Source organism: Linepithema humile, chromosome 2 (assembly GCF_040581485.1).
Source record: "Linepithema humile isolate Giens D197 chromosome 2, Lhum_UNIL_v1.0, whole genome shotgun sequence".
NCBI classification, from domain to species: Eukaryota; Metazoa; Arthropoda; class Insecta; order Hymenoptera; family Formicidae; genus Linepithema; species Linepithema humile.
This window is the reverse complement of record NC_090129.1, coordinates 17,916,457-17,933,354: the sequence shown is the minus strand read 5'-3', so window position 1 is coordinate 17,933,354 and position 16,898 is coordinate 17,916,457. Positions and strand designations below refer to the sequence as shown.

Genomic DNA, 16,898 nt, shown 5'->3' with positions numbered 1-16,898 from the left:
ATAACAATAATGAAAAAAAATTAAATTAATAAAATAAATTAGTCTTTTTTTTCTGTACTAAATATGTTGGCGTTGGTTATTGTGCAGTTGGTAAATGTGACTGAAATGTTTTTGAGATTAGAGCGATTGAGATTAGACTTTGGGACAGGGAAGAAGTAATGGCTATTTATTTTCTATCGCGCTGCAAGATGGCGTTGCTTTGTAATGAAATAATAAGTGAAGCGTGCGGTAATAAAGCGGAAGCGTGCGGTAATAAACCGGAAGCGTGCGGTAATAAACCGGAAGCGTGCGGTAATAAGTTTGAAGCGTGCGGTAATATGTTGCGTGTGAAATTGGCTACTTTCCGCACGTAAAGCATGCGCGTAATAGGCTACTTTCGACGCACGTGTACTACAAAAATTTTTATAATTCTTTCATGGCCCGCATCTACTACCGTACATAGTAATTTTGGATATAAAATTTTGTCCTTGTAGCACTTCATGTGCGCGCGGTAAGAAGAGGAAAGGAGACATCAACTACGAGAATCGGCTGAAATGCTAAGATAATTCCGAGCACTGATTTACATCATATAGAAAAACCACAATCGTTTCGGCCTTGGCCTTATGCCATCTTCAGTGTGAAAAATAAACAAACAATTTTTCGATAAACGATTTAAAAATTTCAACGTAACGCCTTTTAAAAATTTTGCTTTAACACCATTTGATACATATTTAAGATTGATTTCAAACGCAATTTTTTTGGTTATTTAATTTTTATTGTCTATATTTTCATATTTTTCAATCTTGAGGTTGGAACGTAAAACCGGTTTTCTTAATTTGATTCCTTTACAGTTATGTATTCTGATGCCGTTGCTAATTAAAATTGAAACCATATTAACCGCACCAATGTTTTCAGCGTGTTTGAATTACATTATGTTTATAAAAAAGTGTTCAAAATGCATCGCCTCATTCTCCGTAACGTCTTCATATTCTTACTCACAATCAGTCAACTTCATTTTATAACATTGTATTCACTGAGGATTCTAAACAACTACTGTCACTAGTTGCAAAAAATGAAGTAACGCTTTCTGGACATTTTTTAATAAACGTAATGTAATTGAGAAACACTGAAAACATTGGTGCGGTCAATATGGTCTTAATTTTAATTATTCATCAGAGTAGTGACTATAAAAAAATCAAATTATGAAGATACGGTTTTGCGTTTCAATCTCGAGATCAAAAAATCAGAAAATAAATACAACGATAGAAATTATATAATCAATGAAAATTGTTTGAAATCAATCATAAATATGTATCAAATGATGTTAAATGTATAATTTTTAAAAGGCGTTGCGTTGTGACTTTTAGATCTTTTTTCGAAAGATTGTTTACATTCCACACTGATGATGGCCTAAGCCCAAAGCCGAAACGTCTGTGGTTTTTCTATATGATGTAAATAATAATTGCGGATATTAAATTTTAGTTTTTAGCTTTGCCAGCTTATGTAATAAAATTATGGTTGATATATTAAATTAAAAAGTTATATTTATTAAATTAATTTATGATAATTTCAAATAACTATTGCCGTTTCACAGTTGTACTTTTGATTTGATTTTTAACTAAACTTTAATTTTTATTTTTTATATTGAAGATAATAAACATATAATTTTAATAAAATAAATTAAGTTTTCAATAACACGATTAATTTTAATATTTAACCAATACGACATTCACATAATTTACATATTCAAAATTTATTAATGTTTATTTTTTATTTTATTACATATTCTATTAATATAATATTATTATTGTCTAACTTTTATTTTTTTGTTTATTTTATACAATTTTGGTTTTATGAAAACACTTTTTTAATGATTAGTTTTTTTATTTAGCAAAATGCTCGAAAAATTTAAATGAAATTTATCGTCATTGAAAAAATATTTAATTGAATTACATAAATTAAGCATGTAATTTTTTTAAATTAATTTTATAAATTTTTGTTATTACTTTACTTTAACATGTACTGTAACATTTTTTTTGCGTTATGGTAAAATTTATCGAAGTTTTCTATAATGAAATCTCTCGCGGATCCTTACTAGAAAGCAGGAAACCCTTCTTACCATTTGAAAATCTCTGTGCAAGAGCGTGATTCTGTTTTACTGTTACTCTGCAGAAACTGCACGATTACATTATGAGATGATCATTAACGTTACGAAACAATTTATTAAACCAGGTAGCGTTTGAGTAAATTGATAAATTCAATCCAGCATTTTTTATAAAGGACAATGATTAAATATTTCGCAGAAGTCGAGTTTAAAAAAAAATCAATTTTTTGTGTTACTTCAGAACAAAATGTTACTAATAGAATATGAAGAAAAAAATAACATATAGTTTTTATATTGCGAAACATTTCATATATCGAGGAAATTATAATAATTTATTACGTAAGCATAACATTGAAAGATTAAACACAAAGAAGAATAATTTTTTGAAAATTAAATTGTGCGCAAATTAAAGTTTTTCTTTCTCTTACTGCTATTTAAAGTTATATGTGAGTCAAAATTTTTATATTTTTTATGGGCATATTAAATATTTTTGTATAAAATAATTAAATAATGCGTTTTTTTTTTCATGTACATGTATTTTAAGTATAACAATAATTACATGCCATGTATTAACATCCACATTCAGTCTAATTATAATTATACTATTAAATTACACTAAATTACTGTAAATTGGAAAATGCGTTATGTCCATATTCAAAATTATGTACCGCAAACTGAACATCATGCAAGCATTGATAGTATTAAGCAAGTAATCTTAAAAATTTTACATAAGCGTAATATTAAAATAATAACATGTCGCAATTTTATAGATACTTGTAATACTTTAGAGAATTAATACATTATTTATTCACTTGCTTACATTATGCTCTCAATGTATTTAAGTTTTAGTTTTATGAAGTGTCATGATCGCAATTTATATCTTTAATCATAAATAATTATAAATTTTAAAACACAATTAAATTACATGTCATTCGAGTCGTTTTAATTTCTTCAATTATATTTTGAATCATAATAATTAAAAAGATGTGTCGTTATAATTTTTTGTTTTTACAGATTTTCAATAGTTACAAACATTTGAGAAACTTTGAAATGAATAAAAAATTATTAATAAAATAGCCAAATGATACAATAAGCATTTGTCTTGAATATTTTTCAATTCTATAAAGAAATTGTCTTACATATGTTACAGCTTGCATTTTGTTAATAATAAATTAATTTTTTTATTATACTAAAAGCATTTTCAATTCGAAAGATATAACTGCAAAATTTAAATTGACATACTCGTATTTTACCAATAATTATCATTACATTAATATTACAGTTCAAAAACCTGTAGTAATATAAAAATAATTAAGGAGTAATAATAAATTTAAATTATCTAAAGTACAATTAAAAAAAGTTCAGGCTACACGTCCGACCAAGATACACATAGAATTGTAAGAAATAAAAATTAAACTGTAATATTGTGTTGAATAGCTTATTAATAAATTTTGTTTTTGAACTGAAGAGTCGATTGTTAATTTATAAAATTATTTTATTTTATAAAATTATAAGCATAGTTTATAAATTTAAGACAGATTAGATATAAGCAAAATATATCAAATATATTAAATATATCAAATATATTTCATAAATTCCAAAAATGAAACTTAGTTTTTCTTATAAAACGTCAATTTATAAACGTATTTATAATTTTATATGCATAAAACGAATTATTACACGTCAGAGACACATTATTTTCTATACATGTTATAAATTGTTTCAATTACCAAAGTCATGATTGCCTTTTGTCGTGGTGCCTGGTTGTCGTGCTACATGATCGCCGTTAGCATCATTCACCTTACGATAAACCTATATAAAATTAAAAACATTTTCTTGTGAAACAAGTTCTGTGGTTATTGTTTACATTTGTTCTACTAAAACGCGATTTGACAAGGTCAAAATTAATTATATGCACTCATGTAATTGTATTAACAATAATTTCAATAAAATTGTTCTGTCACTTATTTTTTCCCTTACTTTTTTTTTTCTGTGGTTGGCTTTTTGACGCTTCAGCTATTTCATCATATCCTCTTTTCGTACTTGGTAGGTTATTCAGATGTGTATTTTGAATATGGTGATTTAAATCCTTTAATTCAACATCAAGTTTTGTTTGTTCGGAACAAAGACGACATCGCACTTGAAAATCTCCACTGATGTCAGAGTATTTCCAGGCCATATCACTGCTGTTTTGGTCATAAAGAGTTGCTTCATATATTTGCTTATGGTGCCAAAATATATGGCATTCTAAGTTTTTTTTAAACAGTTCAGTATGCAACTTGTTGCAGAGAAGACATTGTAAATTTTTTTTTTGGTCACAATACTTGAAATATTTCCACGGGAATCCTTTGTTTGCATCTTCGTATGAATGAACGTTCTGATGATGGCTTTTTAAATGTAAATGAAACTTTGTAGTGTTGATATAATGTCCTTCAAAATTGTCGCAAAAGTTGCATTTTGCTTGAAAACGATCAGTGAGTAATGTGTAATTGTTCAATAGTTCTTCCTTATTTGTGACCTTAGTTGGCACACGCGTTGTGTCCGTTTGAATATTTTGCAATTGGTTCTCATGCTCTTTTTCTAAATGGTTTTTTAATGTTGGTACAATTTGAAGAAGTATAGTTTCATTACAATTCTTCAGTTCGCACTTCGCCTCAAAATCACAAATTTGTGTCATATATGTTTCTTTAGTCCTGATCGCTTCATAATATCCCATTTGTTCTGGAGAATGTGATTGTGATAAGTGAGAGCGAAAATCTAAATACGAAACGTGATTTTCACAAATGTTACATGTCATCCATATTGAGTTGTAATAATGTATATCCGGATTATCTATTACGTTTTTGAATGCTACTTCGATGAAATCTTTTTCATGTTTGAGTGAATGTAAATGCGTTACAAAACTACTATCCCTGATGTATCGAAAATTTGTTTTGCACTTTTTGCACTCTGCTGTAAATTTCTTTCCGGAAATTTTTTTAAAATACTTCCACACATTGGCTTTAGTTAAGATAAATTCTGACATTATGTCTGTTTCAACTGACTAGACGCAGATAACTGAATACGAGTTGTACATACAGGAATCTTTATATCGAGAAGTGGTCGATAGAAGAAAGTAAAGGAAGAAACATAATATAGTTTTCTTTTAAATGTAAATATTGATACGTCGCTCAAATCTATCCAACTAATATCGAGAGACGCCGTAACATCTCACGGCTACTTTGCATAGCAGTGACACTCTGTATAAGACATGTTGTAACTGATCCTTAAAACAAATAATGTTTAAAGAAATATTATATATTTAATTAATTGTATCTTAAGTAATTTTTATATCAAAGAAATACTTGTAATGCCGAATTCATTGATTTTGTGATAAATGCAATTGATAAACTAAGAGAAAAGAAAAATAGCAATAATCATTATATATATTGCTTTTTGGCACAAAGAATATTTTTATAGATGTTCTAACTATATGATTGATTATTTTTTGGCAATACTATAAGTATAGGTTATTACATTGCTGACATTATACTTAAAATTTCTATAAAAATGAGTATTACGATTAATAATTATATTAGAATGCAATTATAATCCAAATATCACACTTTTTTTTCAGTGTATGTTGATTGCAAAAATATAAAAATAAGTCTTTATATGTATATATATAATATCTTGTCCGAATATCATGTAATATATTTATATATTTTTAACTTACAACATTAGCAGACAAAAGTGCTTAACCAGCAGCATAATCACTAATAAATTTTCATAATTTCCAATGTTATATTATCATTCCTCTGTATTACACTTGTAAGTGATGTTTAAAAACTTAAATGTAGAAAATTGTAATTCAATATCTTCTCAACAAAAGATTTTTGTATTACATTTTAATAAATCCGTATTAAATTTTTAAGACTGAGTTTGCAAATTGCAGATTAAAATTAGACCAATCAAGTAATCTAAATTTTAATACATTTTGCTCTGAAAAATTGAATTGTAATATGTTATCTGCAATTTTCTATTTTTAATAAATAATCTAACTTGAAAAATGTTTTGAACTGAATCTCGCATAAAATAATTGCAGGAAAATTGCGAAAAGATTTGCCTTTATTTATGTTGAACTTTGTCTAACATTTCGACGATTTTTGTAAATTTCAATATAAAAAAATTTATACGTATTTATCTTTGTTTAGTTCTGAAGTAAACAAAGTACGATTTTAAATATTAAAATCAGTTATGGAATAAATTGCATCGGTATCAAACACAGCATACAGCATACAGCATACTGCATTAAATCATTGTTGCACTTGATATATCTCGTGCAAATTTTTATTGCATATAATTATTCGACAAATATTGCTTTATGGAATATTCGAGAAGCAGACTTAACAGAGGTTTCGTGAATGCTTATTTTCGAAAATATAAGACTTTGAGCTGAGTGGCTCGCGTTGTTATTTTTCTTTTTCTTTCGCAATTAGCACTGTTGTACAATGGTTATCGCCGTGGTCAGTGACGTGCTGATCGAACATTTCGCGCGTCGACTCGGGGATCACTTGTTTTGTGCATTTCGGGAATTGTTGCTCGTCGGGGCGTTGTTAGTTAGTTATCTTTGATTACTTTATCATTACTACATTTCCTTTGCTGATCGATTGTTTGCACGCCGCGACTCGAAAAATGCTTACTCATTGCGTTGTGTGACTATCCCATTTTATAATTGTCATAATTTGTTACGAATTCTGTTTAAACGTTCAGTTGGCTTTTGGTGACTTTATCACGTGGCTTTCCTGCCAAATTACACGTAATTGATTGCGCATACTCCACAGTATGTTAATGACAATTTTACACATTGTAATGTAAATGGAGTTCTTTTTGTGTGCAGTAAATGTAATGTTATTTTATAACGTCCTACACAAGAATTTATTTTAATTTGTGCTTTGAGTGTATGCGTTGAATTATTATTTATTTTGTTCATCATACATTCAACTTACGCAGCATCTAGTCGGAAACATTTTGGTTCTTTGAGCCGAATGCTATGTCGGCAAAATTACATTTTGCAAATACACAATGATTTTCAACACGAATTTAGCGACGATTTACACTGTAAAATACTGTTGTGTAAATTTATAATAATTACTGTGGATAATATTGAGATCGACATTTATAGGTGTAAATTTCCACATGTATGTCAATTTACAATTCAAAGATAGAAACTTAATTTGTTATGCTAAAACTTAAAACATTATATGTATATATAGAACAATTATAAAATTGCTTATGCAATATTTAAAATTTTATGCATATATAAATAAGTCGAAACTCGTGTACCAACGTGTGTTTTACCAAATATTTTTTTGTAATCATTTAAATGACTAATTATAATTTTATTACATAAGCTGGTAAGGTTAAAAGTAAGAATTTAATACTCGCAATTATTTACATCAGTGCTTTGAATTATCTCAGCAGTTCAGTCGATTTTCGTGATAGACGCTTTCTTTCTTCTCCTTACCGAGCGCGCTTCAGCGCTAGGACTGGCCTCGACGAGCGTCAGGAGCGGCACTGTCCAATCAATGATTAGATTCTGCTAGTTTTATTATTAAAATTTTTTAAATGTTCCCCAGATCTACTGAGGAGATTACTCTAAAAAGGACGCATCAGCAATATTATCTGACGTGGAAATCTAATGGAATATTTCCATAATAAATTTAAAAATTAAAAAATACTATTTTTATTACATTTTTTAAATATTAATAGCAAAGGGAGACGAATCTAATCATTAATTGGATAGTGCCGTTCTCGACACTCGACGGCGCTGGTCCAACACGGAAAAAATTTTATATCAAAAATTACTATGTACGGCAGTAACCGCAAACCATGAAGTCGCGGACCGAAAATTTTTACTATGTTTCACATGTGAAAAACATAGTAAAAATTTTTATAATTCCTTCATAGTTCGCAGTTACTACCGTACATAGTAATTTTGAATATAAAATTTTGTCCTTGTAGCATCTCATGTGCGCGCGGTAAGAAGAAGAAAGAAGGCATCAACTACGAGAATCGGCTGAAATGCTAAGATAATTCCGAGCACTAATTAACATGATATAGAAAAACCACAGACGTTTCGGCCTTGGGCTTAAGCCATCTTCAATGTGGAAAATAAACAAACAATTTTTCGATAAACGATCTAGAAGTTACAACGCAACGCCTTTTAAAAATTTTACATTTAACGTTATTTGATACATTTATAAGATTGATCTCAAACGCAATTTCTTTGGTTATATAATTTCTATTGTTGTCTATATTTTCAGATTTTTCAATTTCGAGGTTGGAACGTATAACCATTTTTCTTAATTTGATTTCTTTATAGTTATGTACTCTGATGCCGTTGCTAATTAAAATTGAAACCATATTGACTGCACCAATGTTTTCAGTGTGTTTGAATTACATTATGTTTATAAAAAAGAGTTCAAAATGCATCGTCTCATTTTCCGTAACGTCTTCATATTCTTACTCACTCAGCTTTATTTTATAACATTGTATTCACTGAGGATTCTGAACAACTACTGTCACTAGTTGCGGAAAATGAGGTGACGCTTTCTGGACACTTTTTAATCAACGTAATGTAATTAAGAAACACTGAAAACATTGGTGCGGTCAATATGTAAAATTCTTAATTTTAATTAGGCATTAGAGTATTGATATATAAAGAAATCAAATTAAAAAAATACGATTTTGCGTTTCAATCTCAAAATCAAAAAATCGGAAAATATAGACAACGATAAAAATTATATAATCAAAAGAATTACGTTTGAAATCAAACTTAAATATATATCAAATGGGGTTAAATGTAAAATTTTTAAAAGGCGTTGCGTTGTGACTTCTAGATCGTTTATCGAAATATTGTTTGTTTACATTCCACACTGATGATGGCCTAAGCCCAAGGCCGAAACGTCCGTGGTTTTTCTATATGATGTAAATAATAATTGCGGGTATTAAATTCTAACTTTCAGCTTTGCCAGCTTATGTAATAAAATTATGATTAATGTATTAAATTAAAAAGCTATATTTATTAAAAAAATTTATGATAATTTTAAATAACTATTGCCATTTCACAGTTGTACTTTTGGTTTTATTTTTAATTAAACTTTAATTTTTATTTTTTATGCAGAAAGATAATAAACATATAATTTTAATAAAATAAATTAAGTTTTCAATAATACAATTAATTTTAATATATATATTTAACCAATACGACATTCGCATAATTCACATATTTAAAATTTATCAAAGTTTATTTTTTATCCAATTACATATTCTATTAATATTATGTTATTATTATTGTCTAACTTTTATTTTTTTATTTATTTAATAATATTTTGGTTTTATGAAAATACTTTTGTAATTATTAGTATATTTTATTTAACAAGGTGCTCGAAGAATTTAAAAAAAATTTATCGACATTGTAAAAATATTTAATCAGATTACACACATAAAGCATGTAATTTTTCGAAAATAATTCTATAAATTTTTGTTATTACTTTACTTTAACATGTACTGTAACATCTTTTTTCCGTTATGGTAAAATTTATCGAAGTTTTCTACAATAAAATCTCTAGCGGATCCTTACTAGAAACAAGGAAACCCTTCCTATCATTTGAAAATCTCTGTGCAAGAGCGTGATTCTGTTTTACTATTACTCTGCAAAGATTGCACGATTACAATATCAGATAATCATTAACGTTACAAAACAATTTATTAAACCAGGTAGCGTTTGAGTAAATTGAAAAATTATATCCAGCATTTTTTAAACAGGACAATGATTAAATATTTTGCAGAAATCGAGTTTAAAAAAAAATCAACTTTTTGTGTTACTTCAGAGAAAAATGTTACTAATAGAAAATGGAAAAAAAATAACATCTAATTTTTACATTGCGAAACATTTTATATATCGAGGAAATTATAATAATTTATTACGTAAGCATAATATTGAAAGAATATACACAAAAAAAAATAATTTTTTGAAAATTAAATTGCATGCAAATTAAAATTTTACTTTCTTTTACTGCTACTTAAAATTATATGTGGGTCAAAATTTTTATATTTTCTATGGGCATATTAAATACTTTTGTATAAAATAATTAAATAATGCGTTTTTCTTTCATGCATATGTATTTTAAGTATAACAATAATTACATGCCATGTATTAACATCCACACTCAGTCTAATTATAATTGTATTATTAATTGCACTAAATTACTATGAATTGAAAAATACGTTATGTCCATATTTAAAATTATGTACCGCAAACTGAACATCATGCAAGCATTGATAGTATTAAGCAAGTAATCTAAAAAATTTTACATAAGCGTAGTATTAAAATAATAACATGACGCAATTTTATAGATACTTGTAATACTTTAAAGAATTAATGCATTATTTATACACTTGCTTACATTATGCTCTCAATGTATTTAAGTTTTAGTTTTATGAAGTGTCATGATCGCAATTTATATTTTTAATCATAACTAATTATAAACTTTAAAACATAATTACTTTAAATGTCGTTCGAGTCGTTTTAATTTCTTCAATTATATTTCGAATTATAATAATTAAAAAGTTGTGTCGTTATAATTTTTTGTTTCTTCAGATTTTCAATAGCTACAAACATTTGAGGAATCTTGTATCATTATCAAATTTATCTGATAGACGTTAGCTTCTGATTGTGTTATTAAACAAATAAATTAAAAATTATTATGAAAATAGTCAAATCATACAATAAACATTTGTTTCGAATATTTTTCAATTGTATAAAGAAATCGTCTTACATGTGTTACAGCATATATTTCGTTAATAAGAAATTAATTTTTTTGATATACTGAAAGTATTATCAATTTAAAAGGCAAAATATAATAACTTCAAAATTTAAACTAACATACTCATATTTTATCAATAATTCTTATTACATTAATATTATTTGTAGTTCGAAAACCTCTAATAATATAATAATAACTAAAGAGTCATAGTAAACTTAAATTACCTAAAGTGCATTAAATGTTCAAACTTCATGTACGACTAAGATACACAGAGAATTGTAAGAAATGAAAATTAAACTGAATAACATCTTAACACATTTTGTCTCGGAAACAAAGAGACGATTGTTAGTTTATAAAATTGTGGTACTTTATAAAATTATAAACATAGTTAATAAATTTAAGACAAATTACATATAAGCAAAATATATTAAATATATTAAATATATCAAATATATTTTATAAATTCCAAAAATGAAATTACATCTTTGTTATAAAACGTCAATTTATAAACGTATTTATAATTTTATAAACGTAAAACGAATTATTACACGTCTGAGATACATTATTTTTTGTACATATTATAAATTGTTTTAATTACCAAAGTCAAGATTGCCTTTTGTCGTGATGCCTGGTTGTCGTGCTACATGATCGCCGTTAGCATCATTAACCTTACGATGAACCTATATAAAATTTTTAAATATTTGCTTGTGAAAAATGTTATCTGGCTATTGTTAGCATTTGTTCTACTTAAACGCGACTCGACAAAGTTAAAATTAATTATATGCACGCATATAGTTCTATTAACAATAAAACTTACTGTCACTTACGTTGTTCTTTACTTTTTTTCTCCTGTGATTGGCTTCCTGACGGTCCAGCTATTTCATATTCTCTTTTTCTACTTGGTGGCTTGTTCAGATGTGTATTTGCAAAATGGTCGTTTAATTTTGAAACTTCAATATCAAGTTCTTCTTCAACGGAACAAATTTTACATTGCACTTGAAATTCTCCAATGGTGTCACAGTATTTCCAGGCCCAATCATTGACGTGTTCGTTAAAATAAGGTGAGTTTTCGTCTTCCTTATGGTACATATCCATATGTGTTCTTAACCAATCTTCTTCCATCACCTCAGTATGCAAATAATCGCAGCGATAACATCGTACATTGGTATCGGAATAATACATGAAATGTATCCACGGGGATTCCTTGTTTCTAGGAACATCTTCGTATCGACTAACTTCGGGATGATGTCCTATTAAATGTTGACGAAACTTTGCAATGTTGATATAATATTCTACAAAATTGTCGCAAAACTTGCATTTTGCTTGAAAATAAGGCATGTGTAATGTGTAATTGTTCAATAGTTCTTTCTTATTTGTGACCATACTTGGCCCATGCATTTCGCCCGTTTGCACATTTTTTAATATGTTCGAATGCTTTTTGCTTAAATGGAGCTTTAATGCTGGTGCTATTTCAAGATTTATATCTCTATTACATTTGTTCAGTTCGCATATCACCATAAACTCACTAATTCGTGTCATATGTTCCTCTTTAGTCCTGATCGGTTCATAATGTGCCACTTGTTCTGGAAAATGTAAGTTGTGGATGTGATTGTCAAATTCTTCAGGCAAAACAGTTCTTCTACAAACGATACATACACGCTTTTCTCTATCGTAATATATATCCGGTTTATCTTTTAAGTTTTTCTTTGCTGTTTTTTTGAAATATTCTGAATGTTTGACTGAACGTAAATGTGCTATAAAACCTCGATAACCAAAGTAGGAAATATATGATCCGCACGACTTGCACTTTAATTGAGTGTAGTTTTCGGGAATTCTTTCAAAATAATCAAACACATTAACTGTGGTTAAGACAAATTCTGACATTGTGTCTGTTTCAACCGACTAGACGCAGATAACTGAATACGAGTCTTACATACAGAAGCCTTTATACCGAAAAGTGTCCGATAGAGAGAAATAAAGAAAGAAATATGATATAGTTTTCTGTTAAATGTAAATATTGATACGTCAGTCAAGTCTAACCAACAGTTATCGAGAAACGCGGTGACATCTCACGGCCACTTTGCAGTGGTATTCTGTATAAGACATGTTACAACTGATCTTTAAAACAAATAATGTTTAAAGAAATATTATATATTTAATTAACTGTATCTTAAATAATTACTATGCCAAGAAATCCTTGTGTGCTGAATTTATTGATATTCTGATAAATGCAATTGATACACTGAGAGAAAAGAAAAGTAGCAGTAGTCATGATTTATATTGCTTTTTGGCACCAAGATTATTTTCATAGATGTTCTAACTATATGGTTGGTTATTTGTGGCAATATTATACGTATCAGGTTATTACATTGCTGACATTATACTAACAATTTCTATTAAAATGAGTATCGCGATTATATTAAAATGCAGTTATAATCGAAATATCACATATCTTTCTTTTAGTGTATGTTGATTGCAGAAATATGAAAGTGCATCTTTATATGTATCTATAAAATATTTTGTCCGAATGTTATGCAATATATTTATATAATCTTAACTTACAAAATTAGCAGACAAAAATGCATAATTGGCAGCTAATCACTGATCAATTTTCATAATTTACAATGTTATATTATCATTCCTTTGTATTACATTTGAGAATAATGTTTAAAAAACTTAAATGTATAAAATTGTAATTCAATTATGTCTTAATAAAATATTTTAGTATTAAATTTCAATAAATCCGTATCAGACTAGATTTTAAAGGCTGAATTTACGAATTGGAAATTAAAATTAGACCAATCAAGCAATCTTAATTTTAATGTACTTTGCTTTGAATTGTAACCTGTTATTTGCAATTTTCCATCTTTAATAAATAATCTGACTTAAAAAATGTTTCAAACTTAATCTCGGATAATACGGCTGCAGAAAAAATTGCAAAAAGATTTGCCTTTATTTATGTTGAATTTTACCTAACATTTCCATGATTTTTGTAAATTCCAATATTAAAAAATGTATACGTATTTATCTTTGTTTTAGTTCTGAAATAAACAAAGTAAGATTTCAAATATTAAAATCAGTTATGGAATAAATTGCATCAAAGACAGCATACAGCTCCGCATTGAATCATTGTTACACTTGATATATCTTGTGCAAATTCTTATTGCATATAATTATTCGACAAATATTGCATCATGGAATATTCGAGAAGAATATAAAACTTTGGAACTGAGTGGCTCGCGTTGTTATTTTTCTTTTTCTTTTGCAATTAGCACTGTTGTACAATGGTTATCGCCGTGGTCAGTGACGTGCTAATCGAACATTTCGCGCGTCGACTCGGGGATCACTTGTTTTGTGCATTTCGGGAAATGTTGCTCGTCGGGGCGTTGTTAGTTAGTTATCTTTGATTACTTTATCTTTACATTTCCTTTGCTGATCGATTGTCTGCACGCCGTGACTCGGAAGATGCTTACTCCATGCGTTGTGTGACTATGCCATTCTATAATTGTCATAATTTGTTACGAATTCTGCTTAAACGTTCAATTGGCCTTTGGTGACTTTATCACGTGGTTTTCCTGCCAAATTGCACGTAATTCATTGCGCATACTCAACAGTATATTAAAGACAATTTTACACATAGTAATGTAAATAAAGTTCTTTTTGTGTGCAGTAAATGTTATTATAATTTATAGCATTCCACACAAAAATTTATCTTAATTTGTGTTTTGAGTGTATGCGTTGAATTATTGTTTATTTTGTCCACTATATATTCAACTTGCGCAGTATCTAGTCGGAAACATTTTGGTCTTTTAAACCAAATGCTATGTCGGTAACCTTACATTTTGCAAATACACAATTATCTTCAGCACGAATTTAGCGATAATTTACACTGTAAAATACTGTTGTCTAAAATTGATAATAATTATTGTGGATAATATTGAGACCGACATTTAGCCAATTTTCGTGATTGACGCCTCCTTCCTTTTTCTTACCGAGTACATCTCAACGCTAGGACCAGCTTCGCCGAACGTCAGAAGCGGCATTATCCAATTAATCATTATAAATTCTTTTCCATTTATTATTAAAATTTTTTAAATGTTGGAAACCACTCTAAAAAGGATGCATCAGCAATATTATCTGACGTGGAAATCTAATAGAATATTTCCATAATAAATTTAAAAATTAAAAAAGACTACTTTTATTACATTTTTTAAATATTAATAATAAAGGGAGAAGAATCTAATCATTAATTGGATAGTGCCGTTCTCGACAATCGACGGCGCTAGTCCTACACGGGGAAAATTTTATATCAAAAATTATTATATACGACTGTAGTCGCGGATCATAAAGAAATTATAAAAATTTTTGCTGTTTTTTACATAATAGCGATAGCATTTAAACTTACCTTTATTTTCTTTTATTATAGTAATCTTTTATATAAAATTTTTTCCGTGTAATTTTGTATTTATTTTTTAAAATCATTGAATTTATTAGCAAATATTCATAATTTGTTAAAACCAAAGAGTGTCCAAAAAAAAAGAAAGAGTGTTCAAAAAGCGTCATCTTATTTTTCGTAACGTTTTCATATTCTTACTCATCAAGCTAGCCTTATTTTATAACATTGTATTCACTGAGGATTCTAAACAACTAGTGTCACTAGTTGCAAAAAATGAGGTGACGCTTTTTGGACACTTTTTAATAAACGTAATGTAATTAAGACACATTGAACACATTGATGCAGTCCATATGGTCATAATTTTAATTAGCAACGGTATCAGAGTAGATGACCATAAAGAGATCAAATCATGAAAATACGGTTTTGCGCTCCAACCTCAAGATTGAAAAATCGGAAAATATAAACAATAGATATTATATAACCAACGGAATTGCGTTTGAGATTAATCTTAAATATGTATTAAGTAGTGTTAAATGTAAAACTTTTAAAAGACGTTGCGTTGTGACTTCTAGATCGTTTATCGAAAAACTGTTTGTTTACTTTCCACGCTGAAGATGGCTTATGCCCAAGGCCGAAACGTCTGTGGTTTTCTATATGATGTAAATAATAATTGCGGGTATTCTAGCTTTTAACTCTACCAGCTCATATAATAAAATTATGATTACTGTATTACTGTATCAGTTTCAAGGGTTATATTTATTAAATAAGTATATGACAAATTTAAATGATTATTGCCGTTTTACAGTTGTACTTTTGGTTTCATTTTTAATTAAACTTTAATTTTTATGTTCTATACGGTAAAATAGTAACAATATAATTTTAATAAAATAAATTAAATCTTTAATAATACTATTAATTTTAATATTTAGCCAATAGAACATTAACGTAATTCACATATTCAAAATTTATCATTGTCTATTTTTTATTTTATAACATATTTTATTATTGTAATGTTATTATTTAACTTTAATTTTTTTATTTATTTTATATTATTTCGGTTTTATTAAAACATTTTTTTAATGACTAATTAATTTTATTTAGCAAGGTACTCGAAAAATTTACAAGAAATTTATTGTCATTGGAAGAATATTAAATCAGATCACACAAATAAAACATGTAATTTTTCGAAATAAATTTTATAAATTTTTGTTATTACTTTACTTTAACATGTACTGTAACATCTTCTTTGCGTTATGGTAAAGTTTATCGAATTTTTTTACAATGCAATGTCTCGCGGATCTCTTCTAGAAAACAGAAAACCCTTCTTACCATTGGAAAATCTCTGTGCCAGAACGTGGCTCTGTTTTACTGTTACTCTGCAGAGACTGCACAATTACATTATCAGATAATCATTAACGTTACGAAACAATTTATTAAACCAGGTAGCATTTGAGTTAATTGGAAAATTCTATCCAGCATTTTTTATAGAGGACAATGATTAAATATTTTGCAGAAATCGAATTTTAAAAAACATCAAATTTGGGTGTTACTTCAGAGCAAAATGTTACTAATAGAATATGAAAAAAAAAAACATATAATTTTTACATTG

General features: G+C 27.7%; 1 protein-coding gene and 1 long non-coding RNA gene across 4 annotated transcripts; both read right to left on the bottom strand.

Annotated features, from left to right (window-relative positions):
• Positions 1 to 1,822: 1,822 nt before the first annotated feature.
• LOC136998044 (uncharacterized) lies at positions 1,823 to 9,048 on the bottom strand. The gene is made up of 2 exons (XR_010888622.1): positions 4,064 to 9,048; positions 1,823 to 3,895 (listed from the first exon to the last, which is right to left on the bottom strand). It is a non-coding gene; the product is annotated as an uncharacterized lncRNA (long non-coding RNA).
• A 418-nt stretch (positions 9,049 to 9,466) lies between these two features.
• LOC105679006 (uncharacterized) lies at positions 9,467 to 12,945 on the bottom strand. Of its 3 annotated transcripts, XM_067348699.1 has the most exons (3): positions 12,550 to 12,867; positions 11,721 to 12,476; positions 9,469 to 11,573 (listed from the first exon to the last, which is right to left on the bottom strand). In XM_067348699.1, exons 2-3 carry the CDS (start codon positions 12,430 to 12,432, stop codon positions 11,563 to 11,565), a joined length of 723 nt encoding a protein of 240 aa, XP_067204800.1. In that variant the 5' UTR covers positions 12,433 to 12,476; positions 12,550 to 12,867; the 3' UTR covers positions 9,469 to 11,562. The 3 variants fall into 3 exon arrangements, with proteins under 3 accessions (XP_012234199.1, XP_067204800.1, XP_012234198.1); XM_012378776.2 differs by having other exon boundaries at positions 9,467 to 11,573; positions 11,711 to 12,945; XM_012378775.2 differs by having other exon boundaries at positions 9,479 to 11,573; positions 11,721 to 12,927.
• Between the last annotated feature and the right edge of the window lie 3,953 nt (positions 12,946 to 16,898).